The sequence below is a fragment of the Hyperolius riggenbachi genome, chromosome 8 (genome assembly GCF_040937935.1).
Source record: "Hyperolius riggenbachi isolate aHypRig1 chromosome 8, aHypRig1.pri, whole genome shotgun sequence".
In the NCBI taxonomy this organism is placed as follows: domain Eukaryota; kingdom Metazoa; phylum Chordata; class Amphibia; order Anura; family Hyperoliidae; genus Hyperolius; species Hyperolius riggenbachi.
In genome coordinates, this window is record NC_090653.1 from 285439959 (window position 1) to 285465975 (window position 26017).

Below are 26017 nucleotides of genomic sequence, written 5' to 3' on the forward strand. Positions count from 1 at the left end.
CTGTATCGTTGTTCTGGGGGCTGGGCGCAAGCACAGGGTTTGTCAGGGTGTCAGGTATCGGGTCTGAGTTTCTATTCTGTAACTGCAGCATGAATTCCCTCAAAAAAATCTTTTTCTTTTTTTAACCACTTCCCTACCCTGGTCGTTTTCACACTTCAGCTCAGCTATGATTACTTTGGCAATAACTTTATCAATAATTATCAAAACTTAAATGATCTATATATTGGGTTTTTTTTTTCAGGACAAATTAGGCTTTTTGTGCCTGATATTTGTTTTTAGCAATTACCTTATTTTCTATGCATTTAAAAGGAAAATTAGGGAAAAAAAGTGGAAAAAATTACACAATTTATCCACTTTCATACATTATAGCTTTAAAGAGACTGTAACTTGAAAAAGATCCCCTGGGGGGTACTCACCTCGGGTGGGGGAAGCCTCCGGATCCTAATGAGGCTTCCCACGCCGTCCTGCGTCCCACGGGGGTCTCGCTGCAGCCCTCTGAACAGCCGGCGACAGGCTCGACTGTAATTTCAATATTTACCTTTGCTGGCTCCAGCGGGGGCGCTGTGGCGACTTTCTGCACGGAAATAGACGGAAATACCCGATCTCCGTCGGGTCCGCTCTACTGCGCAGGCGCCGGAGACTTGCGCCTGCGCAGTAGAGCGGACCCAACGGCGATCGGGTATTTCCGCCTACTTCGGAGCCGACAGCCATCAGAGCGCCTGCGCAGGAGCCAGGAAGGTAAATATTACGTCATCGCTGCACGGAGGGCTGCAGCGAGACCCCCGAGGGACGCAGGACGGCGTGGGAAGCCTCATTAGGATCCGGAGGCTTCCCCCACCCGAGGTGAGTACCCCCCAGGGGACGTTTTGCCGTTACAGTTCCTCTTTAATGTAAACAGTTCTATTGTACATTAAACCCACACATTTTATATGTCTATCTCTCCTGTTAAAGAGACACTGAAGCAAAAAATAAATAAATTATGATATAATTAATTGGTTGTGTAGTACGGATAATTACTAGAACATTAGTAGCAAAGAAAATATTCTCATATTTTTATCTTCAGTCATATAGTGTTTTTTATAACATTGCATCATTCTTTAATATTTGCAATTTACACACTACTCAGCATTCTAAATGATTTTACAGAGCAGGCCAGTGAACTATTGACCTATCCTCTGGAGAGAAAAATAAAATACAGTGACTGACAGTTGAGATAACAAGCTTCAGAAGACAGAGCTCTCTGCAACTTTGAAAGTGGTGGAGCTCAATGGCTCTTTTACATAGATAACAACTGGAGTTTCTTAACTCTTCCTGTACTGGAAACAATATTACTCTTATGTCTCTGCTCCTAATGTTTTATTTCTTAGCTGTACTATACATACAAATCATTATATCATCATTATTTTTCAGTCCAGTGTCTCTCTAAGGGCCCGTTTCTATTATACACGGTGCGATGCGGCTATGTCCGCGGGAGTCCTGATCCCAATACGGGAGATGCGGAAATGATGCGATGAGGCTAGGTAGCCGCAGTCGCATCACTGTGCAAATGGAAAAGGGCCCTAATTTAAACAGTTCATTTGTTTTATTTCCAACATGTCCGATCTCATTTCCTTAGATGTGAACGGAAAAATGTATCAGAAATCAGATTGGACACGTTGGGAAATAATCGGTCTGGCAGGAAATCTGCCAGAAAATCTCAATGTGTGTACCAGGCATAAGTAACACATTGTATATACTCTATTCACTTGTTACATCTGTCTTCTCCTGGAGTGTTTATTTTACATTTTGTTTACTCATTAGCCCTGCCATTGATGGTTTACTGTCATTCCTTTTCAACTCTATAGCATTTTTTATCAGCTTAGAGATAAATAAACAGTGTTATCTAGGATTGTGTAGGTAGGAGAGGCAGTGACTTATTTTCACTTCATCTAGACAGGAAGTGGTCTAATACCTCTCATGTTTAACGCTAATCTTTTCTGGTCTGTTCATGCGTCCGCTAGTCACATGGGAAAATGGTAAGATGGCACTCTCTATTACTGCTCTCTATCCATGCCTGCACCCTATATACTCCTGCTCCCTTTCCGCTTCTGCGCCATATCTGCTCCTGCTCCATTTCTGCTTCTGCGCCCAATCTGCTCCTGCTCCCTATTCACTCCTACTCCTTTTCCTCTCCTTCCCCCATTCACTCCTGCTCCCTATTCACTCCTGCTCCCTATTCACTCCTACTCTTTTTCCACTCCTGCACCCCATCCACTCCTTCTCTTTATCGGCTCCTGCTCCTTTTCCTCTCCTGCTCCCTATTCACCCCTTCCCTCTATCCACTCCTGCTCCCTACCACTTATTCTCTTTATCAGCTCCTGCTCCCTATCCACTCCTGCTCCCTATCCACTCCTGCTCCCTATCCACTCCTGCTCCCCTTCCACTCCTGCTCCCTATCCACTCATACCCTCTATCCACTCCTGCTCCCTATCCACTCCTGCTCCCTATCCACTCCTGCTCCCTATCCACTCCTGCTCCCTATCCACTCCTGCTCCCCTTCCACTCCTGCTCCCTATCCACTCATACCCTCTATCCACTCCTGCTCCCTATCCACTCCTCCCTATCCACTCCTGCCCTCTATCCACTCCTGCCCCCTAACCACTCCTGCCCCCTAACCACTCCTGCCCTCTATCCACTCCTGCTCCCTATCCACTCCTGCTCCTTTTCCTCTCCTGCTCCCTATGCACTCCTGCTCCCTATCCACTCCTGCCCCCTATCCATTCCTGCCCCCTATCCACTCCTGCCCCCTATCCACTCCTGCTCTCTATCCACTCCTGCCCTCTATCCACTCCTGCCCTCTATCCACTCCTGCTCCCTATCCACTCCTTCTCTTTATCAGCTCCTGCTCCTTTTCCTCTCCTGCTCCCTATCCACTCATACCCTCTATCCACTCCTGCTCCCTATACACTCCTGCTCCTTTTCCTCTCCTTTCCCCTATCCACTCCTGCTCCCTATCCACTCCTGCCCCCTATCCAGTCCTGCCCCCTATCCAGTCCTGCCCCCTATCCAGTCCTGCCCCCTATCCAGTCCTGCCCCCTATCCAGTCCTGCCCCCTATCCAGTCCTGCCCCCTATCCAGTCCTGCCCTCTATCCAGTCCTGCCCTCTATCCAGTCCTGCCCTCTATCCAGTCCTGCCCTCTATCCAGTCCTGCCCTCTATCCACTCCTGCCCTCTATCCACTCCTGCCCTCTATCCACTCCTGCCCTCTATCCACTCCTGCCCTCTATCCACTCCTGCTCCCTATCCACTCCTGCCCCCTATCCACTCCTGCTCCCTATCCACTCCTTCTCTTTATCAGCTCCTGCTCCTTTTCCTCTCCTGCTCCCTATCCACTCATACCCTCTATCCACTCCTGCTCCCTATACACTCATACCCTCTATCCACTCCTGCTCCTTTTCCTCTCCTTTCCCCTATCCACTCCTGCTCCCTATCCACTCCTGCTCCCTATCCAGTCCTGCCCCCTATCCAGTCCTGCCCTCTATCCAGTCCTGCCCTCTATCCAGTCCTGCCCTCTATCCAGTCCTGCCCTCTATCCACTCCTGCTCCCTAACCACTCCTGCCCCCTAACCACTCCTGCTCCCTATCCACTCCTGCTCCCTAACCACTCCTGCTCCCTATCCACTCCTGCCCCCTATCCACTCCTGCCTCCTATCCACTCCTTCTCTTTATCAGCTCCTGCTCCTTTTCCTCTCCTGCTCTCTATCCACTCCTGTACTCTATCCACTCCTGCTACCTATCCACTCATACCCTCTATCCACTCCTGCTCCCTATCCACTCCTGCTCCCTATCCACTCCTGCCCCATATCCACTCCTGCCCTCTATTTAATCCTCTACTCTATCCACGTAGGGGTTTTTATGTTTTACTTAGTGGTTCAAACCCTGGTCAAGGGCTCACATCCTCCATCTAAAACAGCAGCTTTACCAGTCCGTTATCGGGCTGACCCCGCAGTATAACAGACTCCCAGCATGCCTCAGTGATTAGCACTCTATAGTGTAAGCTTGTCTCTGTCTCTCGGCAGTGGTCGTACGGCTTCTTCCTGGTCCATGTACAAGGCAAGCAGGGCTTCCAATTCTTCTGCAAAACCTACGACATGAAGAGGAAGTGGATGGAGCAGTTTGAGATGGCAATGTATGCATTATCTGTTACTTTATGTATGAATCTGTGGACTATTGTTATTAAACTTTACGTGTGCAGAATAGATCCTTGCTGTTATTACACGTACCCCCAGGGGATACTATTGTAGGGCGCGAGGAAGTGCTGATAGTAGAATATCGATAATGATACTAATATTCTACTATCCCCCACTGTAACCTACTTCTCACACTGTCCTTCCCCTATCTAGGCCTAACACTACCACCTAACACTAACCCACCCCCTACCAACACTAACCTTCCCCCTACCAATGCCTAACACTAACTCACATACACACATCTCTATGCCTAACACTAACCCCCCCATCACCACCACCAACAACAAACACAACCCCTCCCCCACCTACGCTTAACACTAACCTCCCCACTTACACTTAACACTAACCTCCCCCCATGTATGCATAACACTGATCCCCCCTACCTATTCCTAATAATTACCTATTCCTACCAATGCCTAACACTAACCCCCCCCCACCACCACTACTACCACCTACACCTCACACTAACCTCCCCCCATGTATGCCTAACACTGATCTCCCTACATATGCCTACACAAACCTACCCCTACCAACGCCTAACACTAACCCCCCACTACCTACACCTAACACTAACCCCCCCCCCACCACCACCACCACCACTACTACCACCTACACCTCACACTAACCTCCCCCCATGTATGCCTAACACTGATCTCCCTACATATGCCTACACAAACCTACCCCTACCAACGCCTAACACTAACCCCCCCACTACCTACACCTAACACTAACCCCCCCTCCACCACCACCTATGCCTAACACTAACCCCCCCACCACCACCACTACCTACACCTAACACTAACCTCCCCCCATGTATGCCTAACACTGATCCCCCTACATATGCCTACACTAACCTACTCCTACCAACGCCTAACACTAACCCCCCACTACCTACACCTAACACTAACCCCCCCCCCCCACCACCACCTATGCCTAACACTAACCCCCCCTCCACCACCACTACCTACGCTTAACACTATCCTCCCCCTATGTATGCCTAACACTGATCCCCCTACATATGCCTAATACTCACCTATTCCTACCAGTGCCTAACACTAACCCCCCCCCTCACCTATGCCTAACACTAACCTCCCCCTACCTACACCTAACACCACCCCCCCTCCCCATATATGCCCAACATTAAGCCCCCTTTCTTGGGTGAGTGCCTTTAAAGCCACCTAAATCTGGTAGCCGTGGTTCAGCTACAGTGGCGCACTCCCACCCCCAAATTATCACATACCGGCATAGCCATTAATTGTATTGTGGCCTATTGTGGGGCACCCAAATAACCAAGTGCAGCATGCGCCCATGTTACCTGTTCCAGGGCCCGTTACCCGCAGGAGGAGGTGCTCGGCTGTCTCATATCTAGCCCCTCCCATCCAGTATTTCCTGCGCCACACTACACAACAGCCTGCGCTCCTAGAGTATGTTTGCTGTGATGTCACCTGTGCATGATGGGAAATGTCACTCCTGATCTTTGGGTGTCTCCATATTTCACCAGGTCAAACATCAGGCCCGAAAAAGCGAAGGCCAACCACCATCAATTCCAGATGTTCACGTTTGATAGGGCGACCACCTGCAAGGCGTGTAAGAAGTTTCTCAGGTGAGTGGTGCTGAGGGGCTGAGGGGACAGGGGAGAGGCTAAGGGGAGGGGCTGGGGGGTGGGACTGAGGTAAGTTGTGCTCCTGAGACGTCGCTATTTAATTGTCCTTCCTCCTGCAGGGGCACCTTCTACCAGGGATATTACTGCGCCAAGTGCGGAGTGGGGGTCCACAAAGAATGCCTGGAGACCATCCACCCCTGCAAAATGGGTGAGTCGCTCGAGAGTAGAAACGTCTCATATTAACATGTAAGGGTACCCATACATTACACAATAGTTTAAATAGATTAGACATTGATATAAAATCTTGAATGCAACCTATGAAAAAACAAGGACTTTTTGATCAATGTTCAATGGTTTTATCGACAGCTCTAGGGTTGGTCCATGTTATGCTAATACTAAGCTGATGCAGATTTAATGCAAATGAAGCCTGGAAATGAACCAATCAAATTCAGCTGCTGCGTTTGATTGGTTTAATTACAAGCTGCTTATAATTTGAACCCTGGAATTACTAGCATTTTATTGATCTCTTGATTGAATATTCATCTGGATGGCTGTAGCATTCCAGTTAAATAATAAGTCACTTCGGCTGGCTAGGTCTTATGTCCGTACAGGGCGGGGAAGACAAGTTGTATCTTATGGCTGTGGCTGAATAGAGTACTGGTTAAGGGCTCTGCCTTTGACATGGGAGACCAGGGTTCGACTCCTGGCTAGGGCCAATACCTATTCAGTAAGGAGTTCAAGGCAAGACTCCCTAACACTGCTGGGTGGCCTCCTGAGCGCGTCCCAGTGGCTGCAGCTCTTGAGCGCTTTGAGTCCGACAGGAGAAAAGCGCTATATAAATATTCGGATTATTATTATTATTTACCCGGGGCTTCTTCCAGCCACCCAGTAACTTCACAGGTACCACAGTTTCCTCTTGTTGTGCCACAGTCCCCCTCCAGCATGATCAGGGAGGTGCGAGGGCGGGGCCGCCCATGCTCAGTAGCCCGCGATTGTTCCAGTCAGCGAGCTACTCTGCATGTGCGGCCCCGCCCAAGCACCTCCCAGATCACGCTGCTCCTGTGACTAGGAGCATTCTGCACATGCTCAGTCCATAAAGACTTAGAGGAACTTCAAATAAATCAATACATTGCAAAGTGAGAAGTTAAAAAATAGAAGACAGATTAGGAAATAATATTAGTCATGTTTTTGTTGTTCTATCTACAATCAGCCTGCAGGTCATCATCTTTACTACTGGCAGACATGAAAAAACTAGACAGCACAAACTGCTGTTATCTATAACCACACCCCCTAACAATGCAATAACCTAAAAGGTTTTTTATTTATAGATGTATGTATGCACAGAAGGAGATACTGGTTGCTTGGCAGTTGGAAACAGCTGTTATTTCCCACAATGCAACGAGGTTCACAGACAAGAAACTGTCAGGACCATGGTCCTGACATCACACTGTGGGAGGGGTTTCACCACAATATCAGCCATACAGACCCCCCTGATGATCCGTTTGAGAAAAGGAATAGATTTCTCATGGGAAAGGGGGTATCAGCTACTGATTGGAATGAAGAGCAATCCTGGGTTACAGATCCTCTTTAAACTGTTCATGCGCAGAACGCTCCCAACCACGGGAGCTTGGTGGAAAATCGAGTGATGTATCGGCACGATTAGAGTGTTATCTGAATCTTTGGTCAGAGACACCTCTGTATAACAGAGCGGAAAGCATTGTTTGGCTTTTGCTGTACGTCACTGTGTATTTTAATTGGCCCAGTTTGTCTTTTTAGGTTTTATAGTTTACTGGAGGCAACGTGTGACATGAGATAAGTGTGTACAGTGCAAAATATACTAATAACCAGGCTGTTTTACTTATTTTAGTATCCTGCCTGAAAGAGTTAATTTCTAGGCATGCAAGTGACAGCTTTTGTCTTGTCGGTACCTTGCCGGGAATATAGTAAACATCACTGATAAGCAAATTACAGCCATAAACGTTTTCCCGGCAGAAATACAACTTCTGAGAGCAGAGGGAGATAGGAAAAGGTCAATAGTTCATGTATTTTAACTCTGGGATACTTAATAGACTGCCACTGAGCAGAAGCAACAAAACATTCAATCTCCTTTGTAAATATTTAATAAAATAAAACCATGGGTTATCTAAAAAAAGTCATTTTTAGGAGTAGAAGGATAAATCTAATTGTTTATCTCATCAGTTCATTTTCACCTCGGGTTCATTTTAAGAAAACAAGTTAAAAAAAAAGGCTTAAAACAGCCTGCTTTTGTAGGAGCACGTTGTCTGCATTGCTGCTGATTGTTGGGTGGATGCAAAGATCTGTAATAACTGTGTTTTCTCTTTTCTCCGCTTGCAGATCCCAGTGAGGACATGGTAAGACAGTATTCCATACATTCACCTTCTATATAACACTGACCCAACCCTGCTCTTATGGATAGACACACCCACTAGCAATGTGATAGGCTAAAAGCAAGCAGTATCTCCCTCTGTGCAGATATACTGCTTGCTTGGCAAGTGGCAACAGCCATTATCTCCCACAATATGAGATTCCCAGACAGGAAACTGTCAGGACCATGGTCATGACATCACACTGTGGGAGGGGTTTTACCTCACTATCAGCCACACAGACGTCCCTGATGCATTATTAGGGAAATGGTAAAGCTTTCTTGTGGGAAAGGGGGTATCTGCTACTGACTGGGATGAAGTCCAATTTTTATTAAGGGATCACTAGCAAAAAAAATAAAAAAATAAATGAAATCACATACAGTAAATAAAAAGTAAATATTGCCCAGAGTAAAATGTGCTTTTCTCCTAGGTTGCTGCCACTTACAGTAGGTAGTAAACATTTGACAGAACTGACAGGTTTTGGACTAGTCTATCTCACCATGGGGAATTCTCAGGGTTTTCTTTATTTTCAAAAGGACTTAGTGAATCGCAGTCGTGCACTGCAACTGCCAGAATAATGTGCAAACAGTTGGGGTGCAGCCTGCATCTATACAGTGTATATAGGGGATTGACTGGTTGGATTGGTCAGCTATCCGTCTCCCTGTTTATCAGAGCGGTATGGAAGAATAGATTGCACTGTGCCCATAAAACACGCCTCTTTCACCTGTGTGGCCCCGCCCTTGTATCCTATTTACCTCCTCTGTCCTCAGCAGCGAGATCTGAGATGCGGTAACAGGATCGGGCGTATCACCCGGCATCAATGACACCCGGCGTATAAGACGACCTCTGACTTTTCAGATGATTTTCAAGGGTTAAAAAGTATTCTTATACACCAGAATAATATATTTGTATGTGTTTACATGTATTTTATACTTTACAATTTTCTGCAATAGTGGTCCTTTAAAGAGACTCTGTAACATTCAAAAGATCCCCTGGGGGGTACTCACCTCGGGTGGGGGAAGCCTCCGGATCCTAATGAGGCTTCCCACGCCGTCCTCTGTCCCACGGGGGTCTCTCCGCAGCCCTCCGAACAGCCGGCGACTGTGCCGACTGTCATTTCAATATTTACCTTTGCTGGTTCCAGCGGGGGCGCTGTGGCGACTTTCCGTTCCGAACTACACGGAAATACCCGATCTCATTCGGGTCCGCTCTACTGCGCAGGCGCCGGAAACTTGCGCCTGCGCAGTAGAGCTGACCCGACGGCGATCGGGTATTTCCGTGTAGTTCGGAGCCGACAGCCGTCAGAGCGCCTGCGCAGGAGCCAGGAAGGTAAATATTGACGTCACCGCTGCCCGGACTCCACGGAGGGCTGCAGCGAGACCCCTGATGGATGGAGGACGGCGTGGGAAGCCTCATTAGGATCCGGAGGCTTCCCCCACCCGAGGTGAGTACCCCCCAGGGGATCTTTTTATGTTACAGTTCCTCTTTAAAGTTCCTCTTTAGGGTGGAGTTTTAGGCAATTGCAATTGGTGGTTGGTGACAGGTTTTCTTTAGTTTGTTGTTCATGGAAAGTTTTGCCCCTTCAGGATAGCACTCAGTGGACGCTCCCCACCTCTCCGCTCTCTTCATCTGTCACTAATGCCCCGGTGGCAGATCTGGTGAGTATACGACCCTCGGGGCCTGTGATATACCGCAATAGAAGAGAGATGGGAGTGCCGCCGTTTAATTCCAATCCTGCTGTAATGACTGTACCGGCCTCCTGCTGTTTCCTGACTGATTCCCTCCACCTGACAATCAATATTTTATCAACTGGGGGGAGGGAAGAATCTCTGACTTCATTCTGAACTACAACTCCCATCATGCTCCGCCAGTTAGGAATTTATACAGACAGACAATAAAGTGGATTTCTGCTTAATTCTAAGTTTGCTTTCTAAGTTGTAGAAAGTTGTGTATTCAGGTTTTCTTAGCAATGGTGAATGAGACGCTGTTAAAGTGGACCTGAACTCACAGGGCAGAAGGAAAACAGAGAGAAATACACCCTGTATGCACTCAGAGAGTTGAGCCTGTCTAATCCCCCCTCATTTGTCACTAATCACAACTGTAATTTGATCTCTCAGCTGTGTCAGCTGGCTGCCTCGGCAGAGCAGCTAATTTGTAAACACAGGATGTTAGCCCCATGAACTCATGAAAACTGTATGCAGGAGCGTGTGTAACTGTTTTCCTCCTTCCTGACACTGCTTCACAGCAATACACTCTCTGCTGCCATTCGCTGGCTCCAGATCACGTGATCTGCATTGGGTTCAGGGACCAAGGATGGCCCCATGCTATTATTTTTGCAGGGGGCTGTTTTATTAAAGGACTTACGAGGCGAAATTACTAAAAAAGTTAATCACCTGCCTCATATTTCAAGGCACGGAGGAAGCCGTCCGCGCCGATCCGCCGGGTCCCCCCGCTCATTAGCCCCCCGGGCCGGCTGCCGACCCCACGGCCCGGGTCGGGCTCTCCTGCCTCTCTACGTAGCGTGGATCGGGGGGGGGGCCTAGAGCTGCGCAGCTGCACTCGTGGCTATGCGGACTGCGCAGCCGCGGCCAGAGCAAGCGGCCATTTTAAGAGAGGCAGGAGAGCCCGACCCGGGCCGTGGGGTCGGCAGCCGGCCCAGGGGGCTAATGAGCGGGGGGACCCGGCGGACCGGCACGGACGGCGTCCTCCGTGCCTTAAAAGATTAGGCAGGTGATTAACTTTTTTTTTAGTAATTTCGCCTCGTAAGTCCTTTAAAGGATACCCGAAGTGACATGGGTATGTACAGTGCCTGGCAAACAAATAACTAGTCTGTGTTCCTTTTTTTCTTTCTCTGCCTGAAAGAGTTAAATATCAGGTATGCAAGTGGCTGACTCAGTCCTGACTCAGACAGGAAGTGACTACATTGTGACCCTCACTGATCAGAAATTCCCCTTTTTACCTCTTTCTTGCTCTCAGAAGCCATTCTCTGCTAGGAAAGTGTTTTATAGTTGGCATTTCTTATCAGTGAGGGTCACACTGTAGTCACTTCCTGTCTGAGTCAGCCACTTACATGCCTGATATTTAACTCTTTCAGGCAGAGAAAGAAAAAAAGGAACACAGCCTAGTTATTTGTGTGCTAGGCACTGTACCTACACATGTCTATCATCATATCACATGTCACTTCGGGTATCCTTTAAGTCTAGTTACACCTCTGATAGATCCATCTCCGATTCAAGATCTGGGGGCAGATCACCAGGTGTATGGGGCCGCCTTAACTACTGGTTTGATTGGCTAAATTAGATGCTGGGATTTCTAGCATCACTTTTGTTGTCTGATCATCTGTGACGTAGGCAGATAAGTCCTCTGGCAGAGCATCCTGGGACATGTAGTCTGGTGTGATCTGAACAGTGATAGGTGAATAATTCGGTACAGGAAATTATGGGGTATTGGGTGAGATCTGTGCACACACAGCAGTTTATAATCCTCTAATCGGTGTGTTTCCCCCCCACAGGACCCGCTCATCACTGGATCCGGTAAGTAGTCAGGTATTCTGATCTGCCAGAACGCCGATCTCACCTCCGCTCTGGCGGGAATGAGAATCGGCTGCTCTGAGGTTTACCGTAATCCAAACTGGAGGAACGGTTAAACCAAAAGCAAAGAAAATGTATCATTTTTCTGCATTTCAGTTGCTGAGGCTGAAAATATTTGATATGGTCAAGAAGATGCTAATAATTCTGAGTTGATGCTAATTTAATGCAAATTTATACAGTTTGGAATTGGACTAATGAAATTGCGCTTCTCCCCGCCCACCTGACGCTTCTCCTCGCCCACCTGACGCTTCTCCTCGCCCACCTGATGCTTCTCCCCACCCACCTGACGCTTCTCCTCGCCCACCTGATGCTTCTCCCCACCCACCTGACGCTTCTCCTCGCCCACCTGACGCTTCTCCCCACCCACCTGACGCTTCTCCCCACCCACCTGACACCCCTCCTGACTTACCTGATGCCTCTCCTGACCTAACTGGTGCCTAACTAGTGCTTTTTCCCGCCCCTTGATGCTTTTCCTCATCCAGTGTCTCTCCCCGATGCCTCTCCCCACCCACCTGATGCCTCTCCTGACCTAACTGGTGCTTTTTTCCCACCCATCTGATGCTTCTCCCATCCACCTGACTCTTCTGCCTACCCACCTGACACATTTCCCCACCCTCCTGACACCTCCCAGTCCACTTGATGTCTCTCCTGACTAACTGGTGCCTTTTCCTGCCCATCTGATCTTTCTCCCCGCCCCCTGATGACTCTCCCCACCCTCCTGGCACCTCCCAGTCCACTTGATGTCTCTCCTGACCTAACTGGTGCCTTTTCCTGCCCATCTGATCTTTCTCCCCGCCCCCTGATGACTCTCCCCACCCTCCTGGCACCTCCCAGTCCACTTGATGTCTCTCCTGACCTAACTGGTGCCTTTCCACACTCATCTGACACCTCCCCCGACCCTTCTCCCCACCTACCTGATGCTTCTCTCCACCCACCCACCTGACACCTCCTTGTCCACCTGATGCCTCACCTGACGACCGAACTGGTGCCTTTCCCCACTCATCTGACACCTCCCCTGACCCTTCTCCCCATTTACCTGATGTCTCTTCCCACCCACCTGACACCTCCTTGTCCACCTGATGCCTCACCTGGCGACCGAACTGGTGCCTTTACCCAACCATCTGACAACTCTCCCCACCCACTGGACAAGATGATGTCTGTTTCTCATAGGCTACATGTTCTTCTGTAAAGGGGCTGGATTAGGGGAGCTGAACCCTTTCCTTAGTCTCTGCACTTCACACTCAACAACTTTTTTCACTGACAGAAATAAAACCAGTTAGCATTTGGGTAAGCCAGTTAGTCACGTCGAGGCGTTTTCTGTGTGAACGATCCCTCACGCACCGGATTGACGGCCTCGCAGGCATAGACTATACTTATTGCTAATCACACCCCATGCCGATTTCTGTGGATATCCGTGTTGTTATGTGTTAATGGTAATAATCTGCCTATACTTCTTTGTCAGGACCCAAGATGGTGGCCACACAGAATTACTATGGAAACCCCGCCCCTCCCGGGAAACCGGTCTTAACATTCCAGACAGGGGAAGTCATCGAGCTGCTGAGAGGAGACCCGGACTCCTCGTGGTGGGAGGTGAGTGTGACCGACCCGAGGAGGAGTAAATGTACCCCGAAACGCTGCACACAGCCAGACCGAAACCCTATCTCTTCTCTCTCCCAGGGGCGGCTAATACTCACCAAAAAATCCGGCTATTTCCCCAGCAGTTCGGTAAAGCCATGTCCGGTGCCGGTAAGAGACTTTATTTGCCATAATGATCATGTTTATCACTAGATCAGTTTATTTTTGTCCTAGCTGATATTTCTATTCATATTGTATGTGCTGAATCCATTCATCAATAAGCAATTGTCCAAGGGTGTCTTTAACCACTTTATCCATCACTACAGTATATATACGTCCTGTGGGACTTCATCTAAGCCATGAGGATGTAGATACACGTCTTGTAGCTGTAGCACAGCTGTGCAGGATTGGGCATTGCTCCAGTGCACACCTCCAGCACTATCTGAGGCAGCACTGATTGGTGAAAGGGAATATATGTTCCCTAAGCCAATAAGATTGATTGTTACCATAAAAAATGCTTTTATTTTTTAAAGGCTGCCATACACTGGTCGACTGCCACCAGATCGATCCCAGATAGATCCCTCTCTGATCTAATCTAATTAGAGAGGGATCTAATGGCTTCCCATACACTGCACACAGATTTTGAGTCACAACCTATAGAGCTGCCCCTGCTCCCTCGGCCAGCAGCAATACATCACATGTCCGCCGGCGCGAGTCCCCGTGTCCCCGCAGTTTCTCACTTCTGTCAGTGTCCTCCTCCATCTTCTCTTCACTTCCTGTCCAGTCCTGGGACAAGAAAGTTCAAACAGTAGAGCGCCCTCTACTGTTTGAACTTTACCTTCTCACAGGACGGGACAGGAAGTGAAGATGGAGAAGATGCTGGAAGAAGTGAGAGACAGCGGGGACTCGCGCCGACGGAAAGGTGATGTATTGCTGCGTCGGTCATCACTGTATCTAACGACGCACTACCGTTTCGCCAGCGATCGAGCTACATTTTCCACCTGGACAGATCGAATGAATCGATCGATTTTGGGTGGAAATCGGTAAGCATTTGCGTAATGATTTCATAACAGATTCGATCACAGTGATCAAATCTACTGTATTTCGACGGCAAATCATTTTAGTGTATGGCTACCTTAGCCACTAGCTGCCCGCTCCACACCAATGGCATGAACGTGGCAGCAGCGCCAGGACCTCTCCACGCCGATTTCCGTGAACGGCCTTCTATGGGGCTAGCAGGAGATCGCGCCCGCCGATGCGATGAAAAGCAGCGCTGTACTGGGGACAGCCGTGTGACACAGGAGAGCAATCGGCTCTCATAGGGTGAAGTCTATGACAGCTGATCGCCGTGATTGGCTGGCTGGGGGAGGGAGGTTTTTGTTTTTTAAAAAGAAAAAGAAAGAAAGAAATAGTAAAATGTATTACAAAAATAAACATATAAATATTTATAAAAAAAATAAATAAACACTGGGGAGCGATCAGACCCCACCACCAGAGAGCTCTGTTGGTGGGGAGAAAAAGGGGGGATCACTTGTGTTCTGAGTTGTGCGGCCCTGCAGCTTGGCCTTAAAGCTGCAGTGACCTGTTAACAGAAAAATGGCCTGGTCTTTAGGGGGGGTTTAACACCGCGGCCCTCAAGTGGTTAAGTTTACAGTGAAAAATACACACTGTAGCATTATTTCAGAACCAAATATCCTCTCTAAAAATTGTGACAGGAACATAATCTGCACTTTATGATGAACGGTAGAAATAGGCAAACAAAATGTGTCTCTTATCTACAGTAGCTTTATATATTTTTAAATTAGAATTGGTAAAACTGAGAAATAATGTGATGAAAAATGATCCCCTCCATGAGGTATACTTACCCCGGGAGTGGGAGGCCTCTGGATCCCAATAATGCTTCCCCCTTCCTCTTGTTTAGCAAGGATCCAGCGCCGGAACCCCTGGACAGCAGCAGAGGACAGCAATATTTACCTTTTGGATCCGGTGCAGGCGCAGTATCATCTCTCCATCACCCCCCCCCCCCCCCCCCCCCGGGTTCCGGCAGAAATAGCTGAGCTTGATTGGGTCCGCTCTGCTGCCCAGGGGTCTTGCGTGTGTGTAATAGAGCGGACCCGATCGGGCTCAGCTGTTTCCGCCAGAGCCCGAGGGGGGAGATGGTACTGCGCCTGCGCTGAATCCAAGAGGTAAATATTGCCACGTGCTACAGGCACTGCCGCGCCTGCGCGCACCTGCCAAAGAAACATGTCAGCGGATATTCAGGGGGGGCGAGCGCTGGACTGGGGCTACACAGGAGGACAGGGGAAGCCTTATTAGGATCCAGAGTCTTCCCCCTCCTGTGGTAAGTACCCCGATGGGGCTTTTTTTTAAATTACAGATTCTCTTTTTGTTTTTTAGGTTTATTCAGTGCTGCATAATATGTTGGCGCTTTATAAATACAATAAATAAATATAATTTACTGATGGGTTTAGACTAAAAAAAGATACAAAAAAAGTTGTATTATTCTTATGAGAGCCTCGTGTTATGGCATACTGATGTCACTAACATTTCTGTTCTGCCGCAGCCCACCATCCGGCCGGACTATACTAAATACCCCTGGTACGTACGCCTCAGCTGCCCCTCCTCCCTTTACACATAGCTGGCTCTGTGACGGTCTCACCTGCTGTTATCTCTTTTAGGTTTGCTGGAAACGTAGAACGACCACAAGCTGACAACCTCTTAAAGGGCCACATCAGCGGAACATACCTCATCCGAGAGCGGCCGGCGGAAGCAGAGCGATTCGCCATCAGCATCAAGTAATGTTTAAAGAGGCCCTGTAGCGACATATATCAGAATGCAGTAAAGAGGCCATGTAGCGACATACATCAGAATGCAGTAAAGAGGCCCTGTAGTGACATATAGCAGAATGCAGTATAGAGGCCCTGTAGTGACATGTAGCAGAATGCAGTAAAGAGGCCCTGTAGTGACATGTAGCAGAATGCAGTAAAGAGGCCCTGTAGTGACATAGTAGAATGCAGTAAAGAGATCCTGTAGTGACATATAGCAGAATGCAGTATAGAGGCCCTGTAGTGACATATAGCAGAATGCAGTAAAGAGGCCCTGCAGTGACATATAGCAGAATGCAGTAAAGAGGCCCTGTAGTGACATATAGTAGAATGCAGTAAAGAGATCCTGTAGTGACATATAGCAGAATGCAGTATAGAGGCCCTGTAGTGGCATATAGCAGAATGCAGTAAAGAGGCCCTGTGGTGACATATAGAAGAATGCAGTAAATAGGCCCTGTAGTGACATATAGCTGAATGCAGTAAAGAGGCCCTGTAATGACATATAGGAGAATGCAGCAATGAGGCCCTGTAGTGACATATAGCAGAATGCAGTAAAGAGGTCCTGTGGTGACATATAGAAGAATGCAGTAAATAGGCCCTGTAGTGACATATAGCTGAATGCAGTAAAGAGGCCCTGTAGTGACATATAGCAGAATGCAGTAAAGAGGCCCTGTAGTAACATATAGCAGAATGCAGTAAAGAGGCCCTGTAGCGACCTATAGAAGAATGCTGTCAATTATTCAGGATAACCACTGTTATTTTCCTGGTTTCAGCAGCAGAAACTCTTCCTATAGCTATATATTGCTGTATATTGGTATGTAGCCTCGCCCTGTGATACTTAGCTTGGGCTATTTAGTTATGTTGAATCCCCTCCCCCCTTTCTTTTCGGACTAAAGATGTCGCCACCAGTGATACATTTCAGATTGTAAATCAGAGAGGAAATATTTTGCAATGGGCCAACAGTTCCTCTTTAACGTGTGACATGATGAGATGAACATGTGTCTGTACACATGTACAAAACCTATTAATAACCAGGCTGCTTTACTTGCTTTATTTTGCTGCCTGAAAGAGTTAATTTCCAGGCATCGAAGTGACAACTCTGTCTTGTGGTACCAGCTAATTTGTAAACATAGGATGTTAACCCTTGTCTGCTTTCATGAAAGCAGGAAGTGGACACCCTGCAGATTTATTGCAGGATTTCTATCAGCTGCAACAAAGATATGTTTTCCTTTAAATGTTGTTATGCTGTTGCTTATCTTTTAGAGCAGAGAGGAAGTTCTGGGTTCAGGTCCACTTAAACTGAGGTTGTGACCATGTCAGCTGGATGTATTATCATCTGACCTTCCTGCCTCCACCAGCAGAGGGAGGCACTGTGCACTCATATTTTAATGTACAATACTTATCTTTTCAGGTTTAACGATGAAGTGAAGCACATAAAGGTTGTGGAGAAGGACAGCTGGATCCACATCACAGAGGCCAAGAAGTTTGAAAGTTTATTGGTAGGTGGACTCTGGGCTGGAGAGTGGAGAGAACATCCACAAACCGTCATTTACATCATCTGCAGCCCAATATGTATCCTCCTAATCATACCAGTTACCGCAATCCCTCTCTGAATGCCGGATTCTCCTGCTTGTAAACAGCTATGAAATATCACTGAAAAACAGCATTTCTGAAACACGACTGTGATGGGCGGAGTTTAAGGGAACGTTTAAAAGCTTTTTACACCTGCGGGGGTTAATTATATTTAGCTTCTCCCAGGCAGAGCCTAGACAGGCTTTTGTCCCCCCAAAACAGTCCATAAAGAGCAATAGCTGTACAGACATGCTGTGTTGCTCCAGGCCGAGGGACATGTTCTGCTCTATGGGCGCGGGGTGGGGGAGAGAGCACAAGCAGCACTTAGCTGCAGGAACTTTCTTTGAAGTTCCCAAACCGACCAAAGGATGTGACGATGTAACCTGGCAGATCTCAGAAGAGAAGGCGGAGACGAAAGGGGACACCTGTATATACATTCGATTTCCAGCAGTCTTTACCTCCTGATTCTGTTTCCTGTTACTATACTCCCTCCTCCAGCACTTCCTGTCCAGATATTTATGAGGTCCTCCGTGTGTTTCCTGTTACTGTACTTCCTCCTCGAGCACTTCCTGTCCAGATATTAATTAGGTCCTCCGTGTGCTTCCTGTTACTGTACTTCCTCCTCCAGCACTTCCTGTCCAAATATTAATGAGATCCTCCCTGTGCTTCCTGTTACTGTATTTCCTCCTCCAGCACTTCCTGTCCAGATATTAATGAGGTCCTCCCTGTGCTTCCTGTTACTGTACTTCCTCCTCCAGCACTTCCTGTCCAGATACTAATGAGGTCCTCCATGTGTTTCCTGTTACTGTACTTCCTCCTACAGCACTTCCTGTCCAGATATTTATGAGGTCCTCCGTGTGTTTCCTGTTTCTGTACTTCCTCCTCCAGCACTTCCTGTCCAGATACTAATGAGGTCCTCCGTGTGTTTCCTGTTACTGTACTTCCTCCTCCAGCACTTCCTGTCCAGATACTAATGAGGTCCTCCGTGTGTTTCCTGTTACTGTACTCCCTCCTCCAGCACTTCCTGTCCAGATATTGACAGCCTCCCTGTGCTTCCTGTTACTGTATTTCCTCCTCCAGCACTTGCTGTCCAGATATTAATGAGGTCCTCCATGTGTTTACTGTTAATGTACTTCCTCCTACAGCACTTCCTGTCCAGATATTTATGAGGTCCTCCGTGTGTTTCCTGTTGCTGTACTTCCTCCTCCAGCACTTCCTGTCCAGATACTAATTAGGTCCTCCGTGTGTTTCCTGTTACTGTATTCCCTCCTCCAGCACTTCCTGTCCAGATATTGACATCTTCCCTGTGCTTCCTGTTACTGTACTTCCTCATCCAGCACTTCCTGTCCAGATACTAATGAGGTCCTCCATGTGTTTCCTTTTACTGTACTTCCTCCTCCAGCACTTCCTGTCCTGGTATTAATGATGTCCTCGGTTGTTTGCAGGAGTTGGTGGAGTATTACCAGACACATTCCTTAAAAGAAAGCTTCAAGCAGCTGGACACGACCCTGAAATACCCCTACAAGACCCGCAACACACGCAGCTCTCCCAAATCCCCCGGTAAGTCCAGCTGCCTGCTTGGCTTCTGTATAGGGGGGAGGGGAGACACGTCTGTACCGAGTGTAAAGGCAGCTACAGCTAGAAGGTTGCAAGTTCTGCTCATTCTCCATCTAGTCTGTATAAAGGGTTTACACCTGGGGGAGTGGCTGAGACCCATGATGCCTGCTGCTGTTCCCTGATAGGTTGTTGTAGCTGCTGATCGTTAGTAGAGATGACCATGTGATGTTTGCATGTGATCGATGGTTATCGAGATGGTAATAATTGCAGAGCTGAATGCAACTCTACACAGCTTGGAATTAGCCAATCCACGTAGTCCTAAAGTAATTCTGATTAGCTCAATTACAAGCTGCATGCAATTTGCATTAAAGTAATCCCGATGGAGAAAAAGGGTTAAAAAATGCACTTAGCTTTGACCTCTGTTTGGTATGTCCGTCCATTACATGCTCAGCCCATCCAGGCACCCTCTGTGTACTCGTGCCCAGTACTCTCTCAGCTGCGGTGTATGGGTGAGCAGGATGCACGAGGGTGTATGGCAGGGGTAGGGAACCTACGGCTCGGGAGTCAGATGTGGCTCTTAGATGGCTACATCTGGCTCACAGACAAATCAGTAGGGGTTGATTCACTGAGCTACACCACTGCTCAAGCAGCACAGCTTAGTGTGGCAGCGCTAGTAACATTTTATAAGTAGGTACACTACTGCTGTAGCATGCACTACTAACTTACTCATGCTACCCCCCAAAACTAACGGCCGCTCCAATTGTCCCACTCTGGACCCTGTCAGGTCCAGTGACTTTGTAGAACGAGATCCCTGCACTTTCAGGCAGCCTATTGGGCCAAAGTGCGAGGATCTCGTCCTACAAAGTGAATCAATCCCCAAGTCAGCTAGCTAATTGTACAAGCTGTTAGTCGGTATTTCTCCTGTCTGGCTCTCGGATGTTGCTGAAACCCAAGAGAAGCTGAAGATGTCTGACACTTCCGCTGCCCGGTGAATCAACTGTGTACACATCACCATGGCAACAGGGACGGGAGCCCTCTGCTGCGCATGCGCACTTGCCCAGTTTAAAACATATTGTATGGCTCTCATGGAAATTTGAATTTCTAAAACAATTTGAAAAATATGTGGCGTTTATGGCTCTGTCAGCCAAAAAGGTTCCTGACCCCTGGTGTATGGAGTGGGCTGCACCTGCACTGGTCTACTGGTCTCAGTAAGAGCCAAGAACGGGCTACAGAATTATTCATGTGTAAGTGACCTTCACTATTGCTGAACCAGAAACACTGTGTTAGATGCAGGAATGCTAGAAGTGTGTCCTGTCTGAGGTGCCTGATTGCTGGCAAATGAAAGCCACTATTGCTGGCAGTTGAAGACTCTTTTTCTTAGAGGACTCCTGAAACAAGAGGGATATGGAGGCTGCTATATTCTTTCCTGTTAAACAATACCAGTTGCCTGGCTATCCTACTGATGTCTTTGGCTGCAGTAGTGTCTGAATCACACTCCTGAAACCCCTCCAACCCCTACTACCTGATGAAGCGGGTTTAGGCCTGCGAAACGCGTTGTGAATTAACCTTTGGAGTGTACCAATAAATATATCCTTTTTGTTGAAATACACAGCTTATTGTGTCTGCTTATAGGAGGTAAGTCCACCGCTGCCTCCCAAGCAATTTTTAACCTTTTAATATTTGATCTTATCCTTTTGGCGCCTCTGTTCAAATTGTTATAAGCATGCAATCCAGTCACACTTAAAGAGGAACTCCAGTGAAAATAATGTATTAAAAAAGTGCTTCATTTTTACCATAATTATGTATAAATGATTTAGTCAGTGTTTGCCCATTGTAAAATCTTTCCTCTCCCCGATTCACATTCTGACATTTATTACATGGTGACATTTTTACTGCGGGCAGGTTATGTAGCTGCTCCTAGCTGGTTTGGCTGTTACAGACAGCTGTAAACAGCTATTTCCTGTCTGTGAACATTGTTACATTGTGGCAGTTTGCCCAGAGTACAGCAGTCCCAGAGCTTTCTGTGGGAGGGGTTTCACCACAATATCAGTCATACAGCGCCCCCTGATGGTCTGTTTGTAAAATGCAATAGATTTGTCATGTAAAAGGGGGTATCAGCTACTGATTGGGATAAAGTTAAATTCTTGGTCGGAGTTTCTCTTTAAGTCAGAGCACCTGATCTGCTGCATGCTTGTTCGGGGGCTATGGCTAAAAATCTGCATTATTTAAAAGGAAATAAGTATGTCAGCCTCCATGTCCCTCTCACTTCAGGTGTCATTTAACCCTCCTGGCGGTCTAATGAATTCCGCCAGGAGGCAGCGCAGCAGTTTTTTTTTTGTTTTTTTTTAAATCATGTAGCGAGCCCAGGGCTCGCTACATGATAGCCGCTACTCAGCGGCATCCCCGGCCCGCTTCGATCGCGGGCGGGGGGATGCACGCAGCTAGCAAAGTGCTAGCTGCGTGCAGCAAAAAAAAATTATGCAAATCGGCCCAGCAGGGCCTGAGAACCTCCTGCGCGGCTTACCCCGAACTACGTTCGGGGTTATCGCCAGGGAGGTTAAAGGAAACCAGAGACGTTAAAAACTAAAGATTTGATACTTTTCCGGGGCTTAATCAAGCCCCAGACCCTGACTGACATGACTTAGCCAGTTACCGGGGCTGATAGCGGCAGAACGGAGAAACGCAGGAGGACAACGAGATATCCTCTGCCTGTAATACGTTTAGCCATAGCCCCGGAACAAGCATGCAGCAGATCTGGTGACTAAAGTGTGACTGGATTAGCTGCATGCTTGTTTCTGGTGTGTGATTCAGACACTACTGCAGCCAAAGAAACCAGCAGGGCTGTCAGGCAACTGGTATTGTTTAACAGGAAATAAGTATGGCAGCCTCCATATACCTCTCACTTCAGGTTCTCTTTAAAGCTTCATTACACTTGTTTTTGGCCTCCCCTATTTAAGCTAGCGTAGACGGCTGTGGGGTATGGATGCAGAAACGCTTATAGATGTCCTGGCAGTCTAAAGGTGGACATACACTAATTGATTTGGTGGCCGATCAACCATACGATTTGATAATTTGTCGAATCAGATGAAAATCGGTGCCTGATTTGACAATGCGACCAATTTCAGGCTAAAATTGATCGCATGTTTCAATCGGACATGCTGCGAGATGTCGGGCCATCGTGGTCGATCAGGCGTGCGGCGGTAACAGCGAGTGATATCGGGATGAGCAATGAACACAAGGAAACCAGAGGGGAGGAGGAGAGGGGACTGAATTTGTCACATTACACACAGGCAAGCTGAGAGCATCTCCAGCCCTCAGCCTGTGACAAACAGAACACAGCTGCCCTCATTGTATCACAGGAATAAATAATCATAAATTATTGAAGCTGTATGCAGCCAGATTTGCTGTGTAAACTATCTAAACTTTAGATAAGATACATAGACAAGTTACTTGTTATAGTTAGTTTTTCATCTTGGATCCGCTTTAAGCACCAGGTATGTTAGTGGCAGCTAACTGTCTGAGTCAGGACTGGGTGTGACCCTCACTGATAAGAAATTACAACTATAAAACACTTTCCTAGCAGAAAATGGCTTCTGAGAGCAGGAAAGAGATAAGAAGGGTCACCAGTTCATAGATTTTAGCTCTGGCATACTTCAATGGATGTGTCATCGAGCAAAAACAATAAAACAGTAAAAACTTAGATTTTAAAAAGTCATTTTTAGGAGGAGGTTAGATACAACTGTTTTTCACCTCGGGGTATCCTTTAAAGGACAACCGAGGTGACATGTGACATGATGAGTTAGACATGTGTACAGTATGTACAGTGCCTAGCACACGAATAACTAGGCTGAGTTCCTTTTTTTTTTTTTTTTCTCTGCCTGAAAGAGTTAAACATCAGGTATGCAAGTGACAGTTTCTGTCCGGGTCAGGACTGGGTCAGACTATTGCATAACCCTCACTGATAAGTAATTACAGCCATAAAATACTTTCCTGTCAGTAAATGGCTTCTGAGAGCAGGAAATAAATAAAAAGGGTCAATAATTCATAGATTTGAGCTCTAGCATACTTCAATGAAGGTGTCATATTTAAATATGGCAGATTTGAATATAAAATAAAATAGTAGGATATCTAAAAAAAAAGTCATTTTTAGGCGAAGGAGGATAGATACAATTGTTTTTCTTATCAGTTTATTTTCATCTCGGGTGTCCTTTAAGGCTGGCTTTACACTGCAGATTGGCGGTGCAGGCCTTCGGGGATTACCGCGTTACTACACGGTAATCCCTCTCTGGCATCCAGCCAAGCAGGAACTGACTCACTTTCTGTTGGGGAATCGATGACGGTGCAGAAGCATATTACTAAAATATGCTTCTGTGCATTGCGATGCTGAAAACTGCAGCAGGTTTTTTAAATACAGGCGCGTTACCATAGACTTACACCTCGTCCGGTCTGATGCAGATCACTGCAGGAGGTAACGTAGGTATGGACGCGCGTTAGGGCAGCGTACCGCAACACGGCGAGTGTGAACTACCTCACAGACTTTCAGTGGGGTGACCCAACGTGAAAGGGCCCTCGGTTAATCCTTTTGCTCAGGACCTGGACTGTCCTTTTCATGCAGTCAGGTGTACTGGTAGATGATTGGCCGCTGGTGGCTTTCCTTTGCTAGCGCAGCCTCCTGGGTAGCCAGGATTGGTTTGTTAGGTTGTTCTGGTCACGTCAGATGGCCAGCGGGTCGTAGTTACGGGGAGATACCAGCAGGACATCTCTATGAGGGCTGCAGATCTGCTTATAATTCATACTTGCCTTCCCTCTTTAACCCTTTATTGCTGCTTTTCTCCGCAGACCTGTGCTTATGCCGCTTTGCTGCTGTTTTATAACTTTTATTTATTTTTGTTTCTCTCTTTGCTGTTCCTCTGCCTGTTGTGTTTCTCTCTGAACTCTTTGCAGCTTCCTGTGCTTCCTACAACTTTTCTTTTCTCAGTCCTCAGAGCCACAACTTCCCTTGTCAGACTCCGTCCACTCCCTTCTGGTCAGGTACTGCCGCCTTGTGGTCTTTTCTCGGCACTGCAGTGATTGAGATAATGTAGAGTCAGTTCTCTCTCTAATGCCTAGTTATAGTGGAGCATCAGCTGCTGCCACCCTGTGGTCATCTCTGATACTGCAGCCAATGCTAAACCGTTAGAATTAAACTAGCTTATTATTTAACAAGATTTTGCACAATATTCATGTTTAGTATCTGGCTGCAACAAGTGTAAACTTCTCTAGCAGATCAGTGGCTGGTTACTGTAGCCCTGATATATAAAATATGCATATGAACATATATACTGTATATATTAACCTCCTGAGCGGTATGGACGAGCTCAGCTCGTCCATCACCGCCGGAGGCTGCCGCTCAGGCCCTGCTGGGCCGATTTTTATCAAATAAAGTGCAGCACACGCAGCCGGCACTTTGCCAGCCGCGTGTGCTGCCTGATCGCCGCCGCTCTGCGGCGATTCGCCGCGAGCAGCGGCGAAAGAGGGCCCCCCTAGCCGCCTGAGCCCTGCGCAGCCGGAACAAAAAGTTCCCGCCAGCGCTAAGGGCTGGATCGGAGGCGGCTGACGTCAGGACGTCGGCTGACGTCCATGACGTCACTCCGCTCGTCGCCATGGCGACGATCTAAGCAAAACAAGGAAGGCCGCTCATTGCGGCCTTCCTTGTTTATTATGGGCGCCGGAGGCTTTAAAAAAAAACCCTCCCGCAGCCTCCCTGGCGATCTCAATAGAACGCCGAGGAGGTTAATAAAGTCAGATGGGAGTTGGTTTATATTTAGAATCGAGAACAAGTCACCTAACATTATTTCCCTCATGCAGAGAGATGCAGGAAAGCTAGACTAGTACCTGTCATGTTAATTGCTGCACTCCCATAGTTTCTATCTCACCCGGAAGATGTGGAGGGGGGGAAGCCCGAAAGACGTGGCAGCACTGGGGGTGGGGGAGTTGGTAGTAACGCCTAGGGGATGTGGCAGTGCTGGGGGCAATCCCTGGGGTATGTGGCAGCCCTGGGGGGGGGGGGGGGGGGGGAGGGTAATGCTTGACCAGCAAGGTTATACCACGGGCAGTATTTGGGAGACAAGATAATACTGGTTGGAAATATTCGTTGTTGGGGTACATGGGGGGTTTATCTTTTACATGGGTGGACTTATACTCGAGACACATTTTGTAATTTAGAAAGAGTGAAAAGTGAGGGTGTTTGACTTAAAGGATACCAGAAACGAAAGGTTCTGGTAAAAAGGATAGCTGCAGTGTGTGTGTGTGTGTGTGTGTGTGTGTGTGTGTGTGTGTGTGTGTGTGTGTGTGTGTGTGTGTGTGTGTGTGTGTGTGTGTGTGTGTGTGTGTGTGTGTGTGTGTGTGTGTGTGTGTGTGTGTGTGTGTGTGTGTGTGTGTGTGTGTGTGTGTGTGTGTGTGTGTGTGTGTGTAAAAGTATATACCTTCCGCTCCTCCTGCCCCCCTCCGTCTGCCGCTGTTAGTGTAATATACATGCCTGGCGACTTGCTTGACCTTTGTCCCGGACATACTGCGCCCTGTGTGCACAGTATGTCCTCCTCTCTTCACTTCTGGCCGGTGCATAGCGATCGGCTCAGAAGCACGCTGCCCCTCTGTCTCCCCTGCGCTGCGTGTGCGCTCCACTACACCAAGCGTCACATGC

At 47.7% G+C, this 26017-nt stretch overlaps 1 protein-coding gene and 1 long non-coding RNA gene across 11 annotated transcripts in view; one reads left to right on the forward strand and one right to left on the reverse strand.

Moving 5' to 3' along the window:
- VAV2 (vav guanine nucleotide exchange factor 2) overlaps nt 1-26017 on the forward strand; it is a 316337-nt gene that overhangs the window by 279586 nt on the left and 10734 nt on the right. Inside the window, exons 15-27 of one of the 4 annotated variants that reach the window (XM_068249069.1) lie at nt 2001-2015; nt 4059-4168; nt 5731-5832; nt 5952-6040; nt 8188-8204; nt 11728-11749; nt 13269-13396; nt 13484-13552; nt 15945-15979; nt 16060-16176; nt 17618-17705; nt 19224-19338; nt 24280-24366. In XM_068249069.1, the coding sequence (XP_068105170.1) occupies nt 2001-2015; nt 4059-4168; nt 5731-5832; nt 5952-6040; nt 8188-8204; nt 11728-11749; nt 13269-13396; nt 13484-13552; nt 15945-15979; nt 16060-16176; nt 17618-17705; nt 19224-19338; nt 24280-24366 (994 nt within the window). The remainder of the gene's footprint in view (nt 1-2000; nt 2016-4058; nt 4169-5730; nt 5833-5951; nt 6041-8187; nt 8205-11727; nt 11750-13268; nt 13397-13483; nt 13553-15944; nt 15980-16059; nt 16177-17617; nt 17706-19223; nt 19339-24279; nt 24367-26017) is intronic. The other 3 variants (XM_068249071.1, XM_068249070.1, XM_068249072.1) reach the window with 3 other exon arrangements.
- Nucleotides 1-26017, reverse strand: part of LOC137527957 (uncharacterized) — a 141304-nt gene that overhangs the window by 55684 nt on the left and 59603 nt on the right. For 5 of the 7 annotated variants that reach the window (XR_011023239.1, XR_011023236.1, XR_011023237.1 and 2 more), the window contains one exon: nt 23506-24396. The exons of the other annotated variants lie outside the window; for them this stretch is intronic. This is a non-coding gene — a long non-coding RNA (uncharacterized lncRNA). Of the gene's footprint in view, nt 1-23505; nt 24397-26017 lie in introns of those variants that run through there. 7 annotated transcript variants of the gene reach the window in all.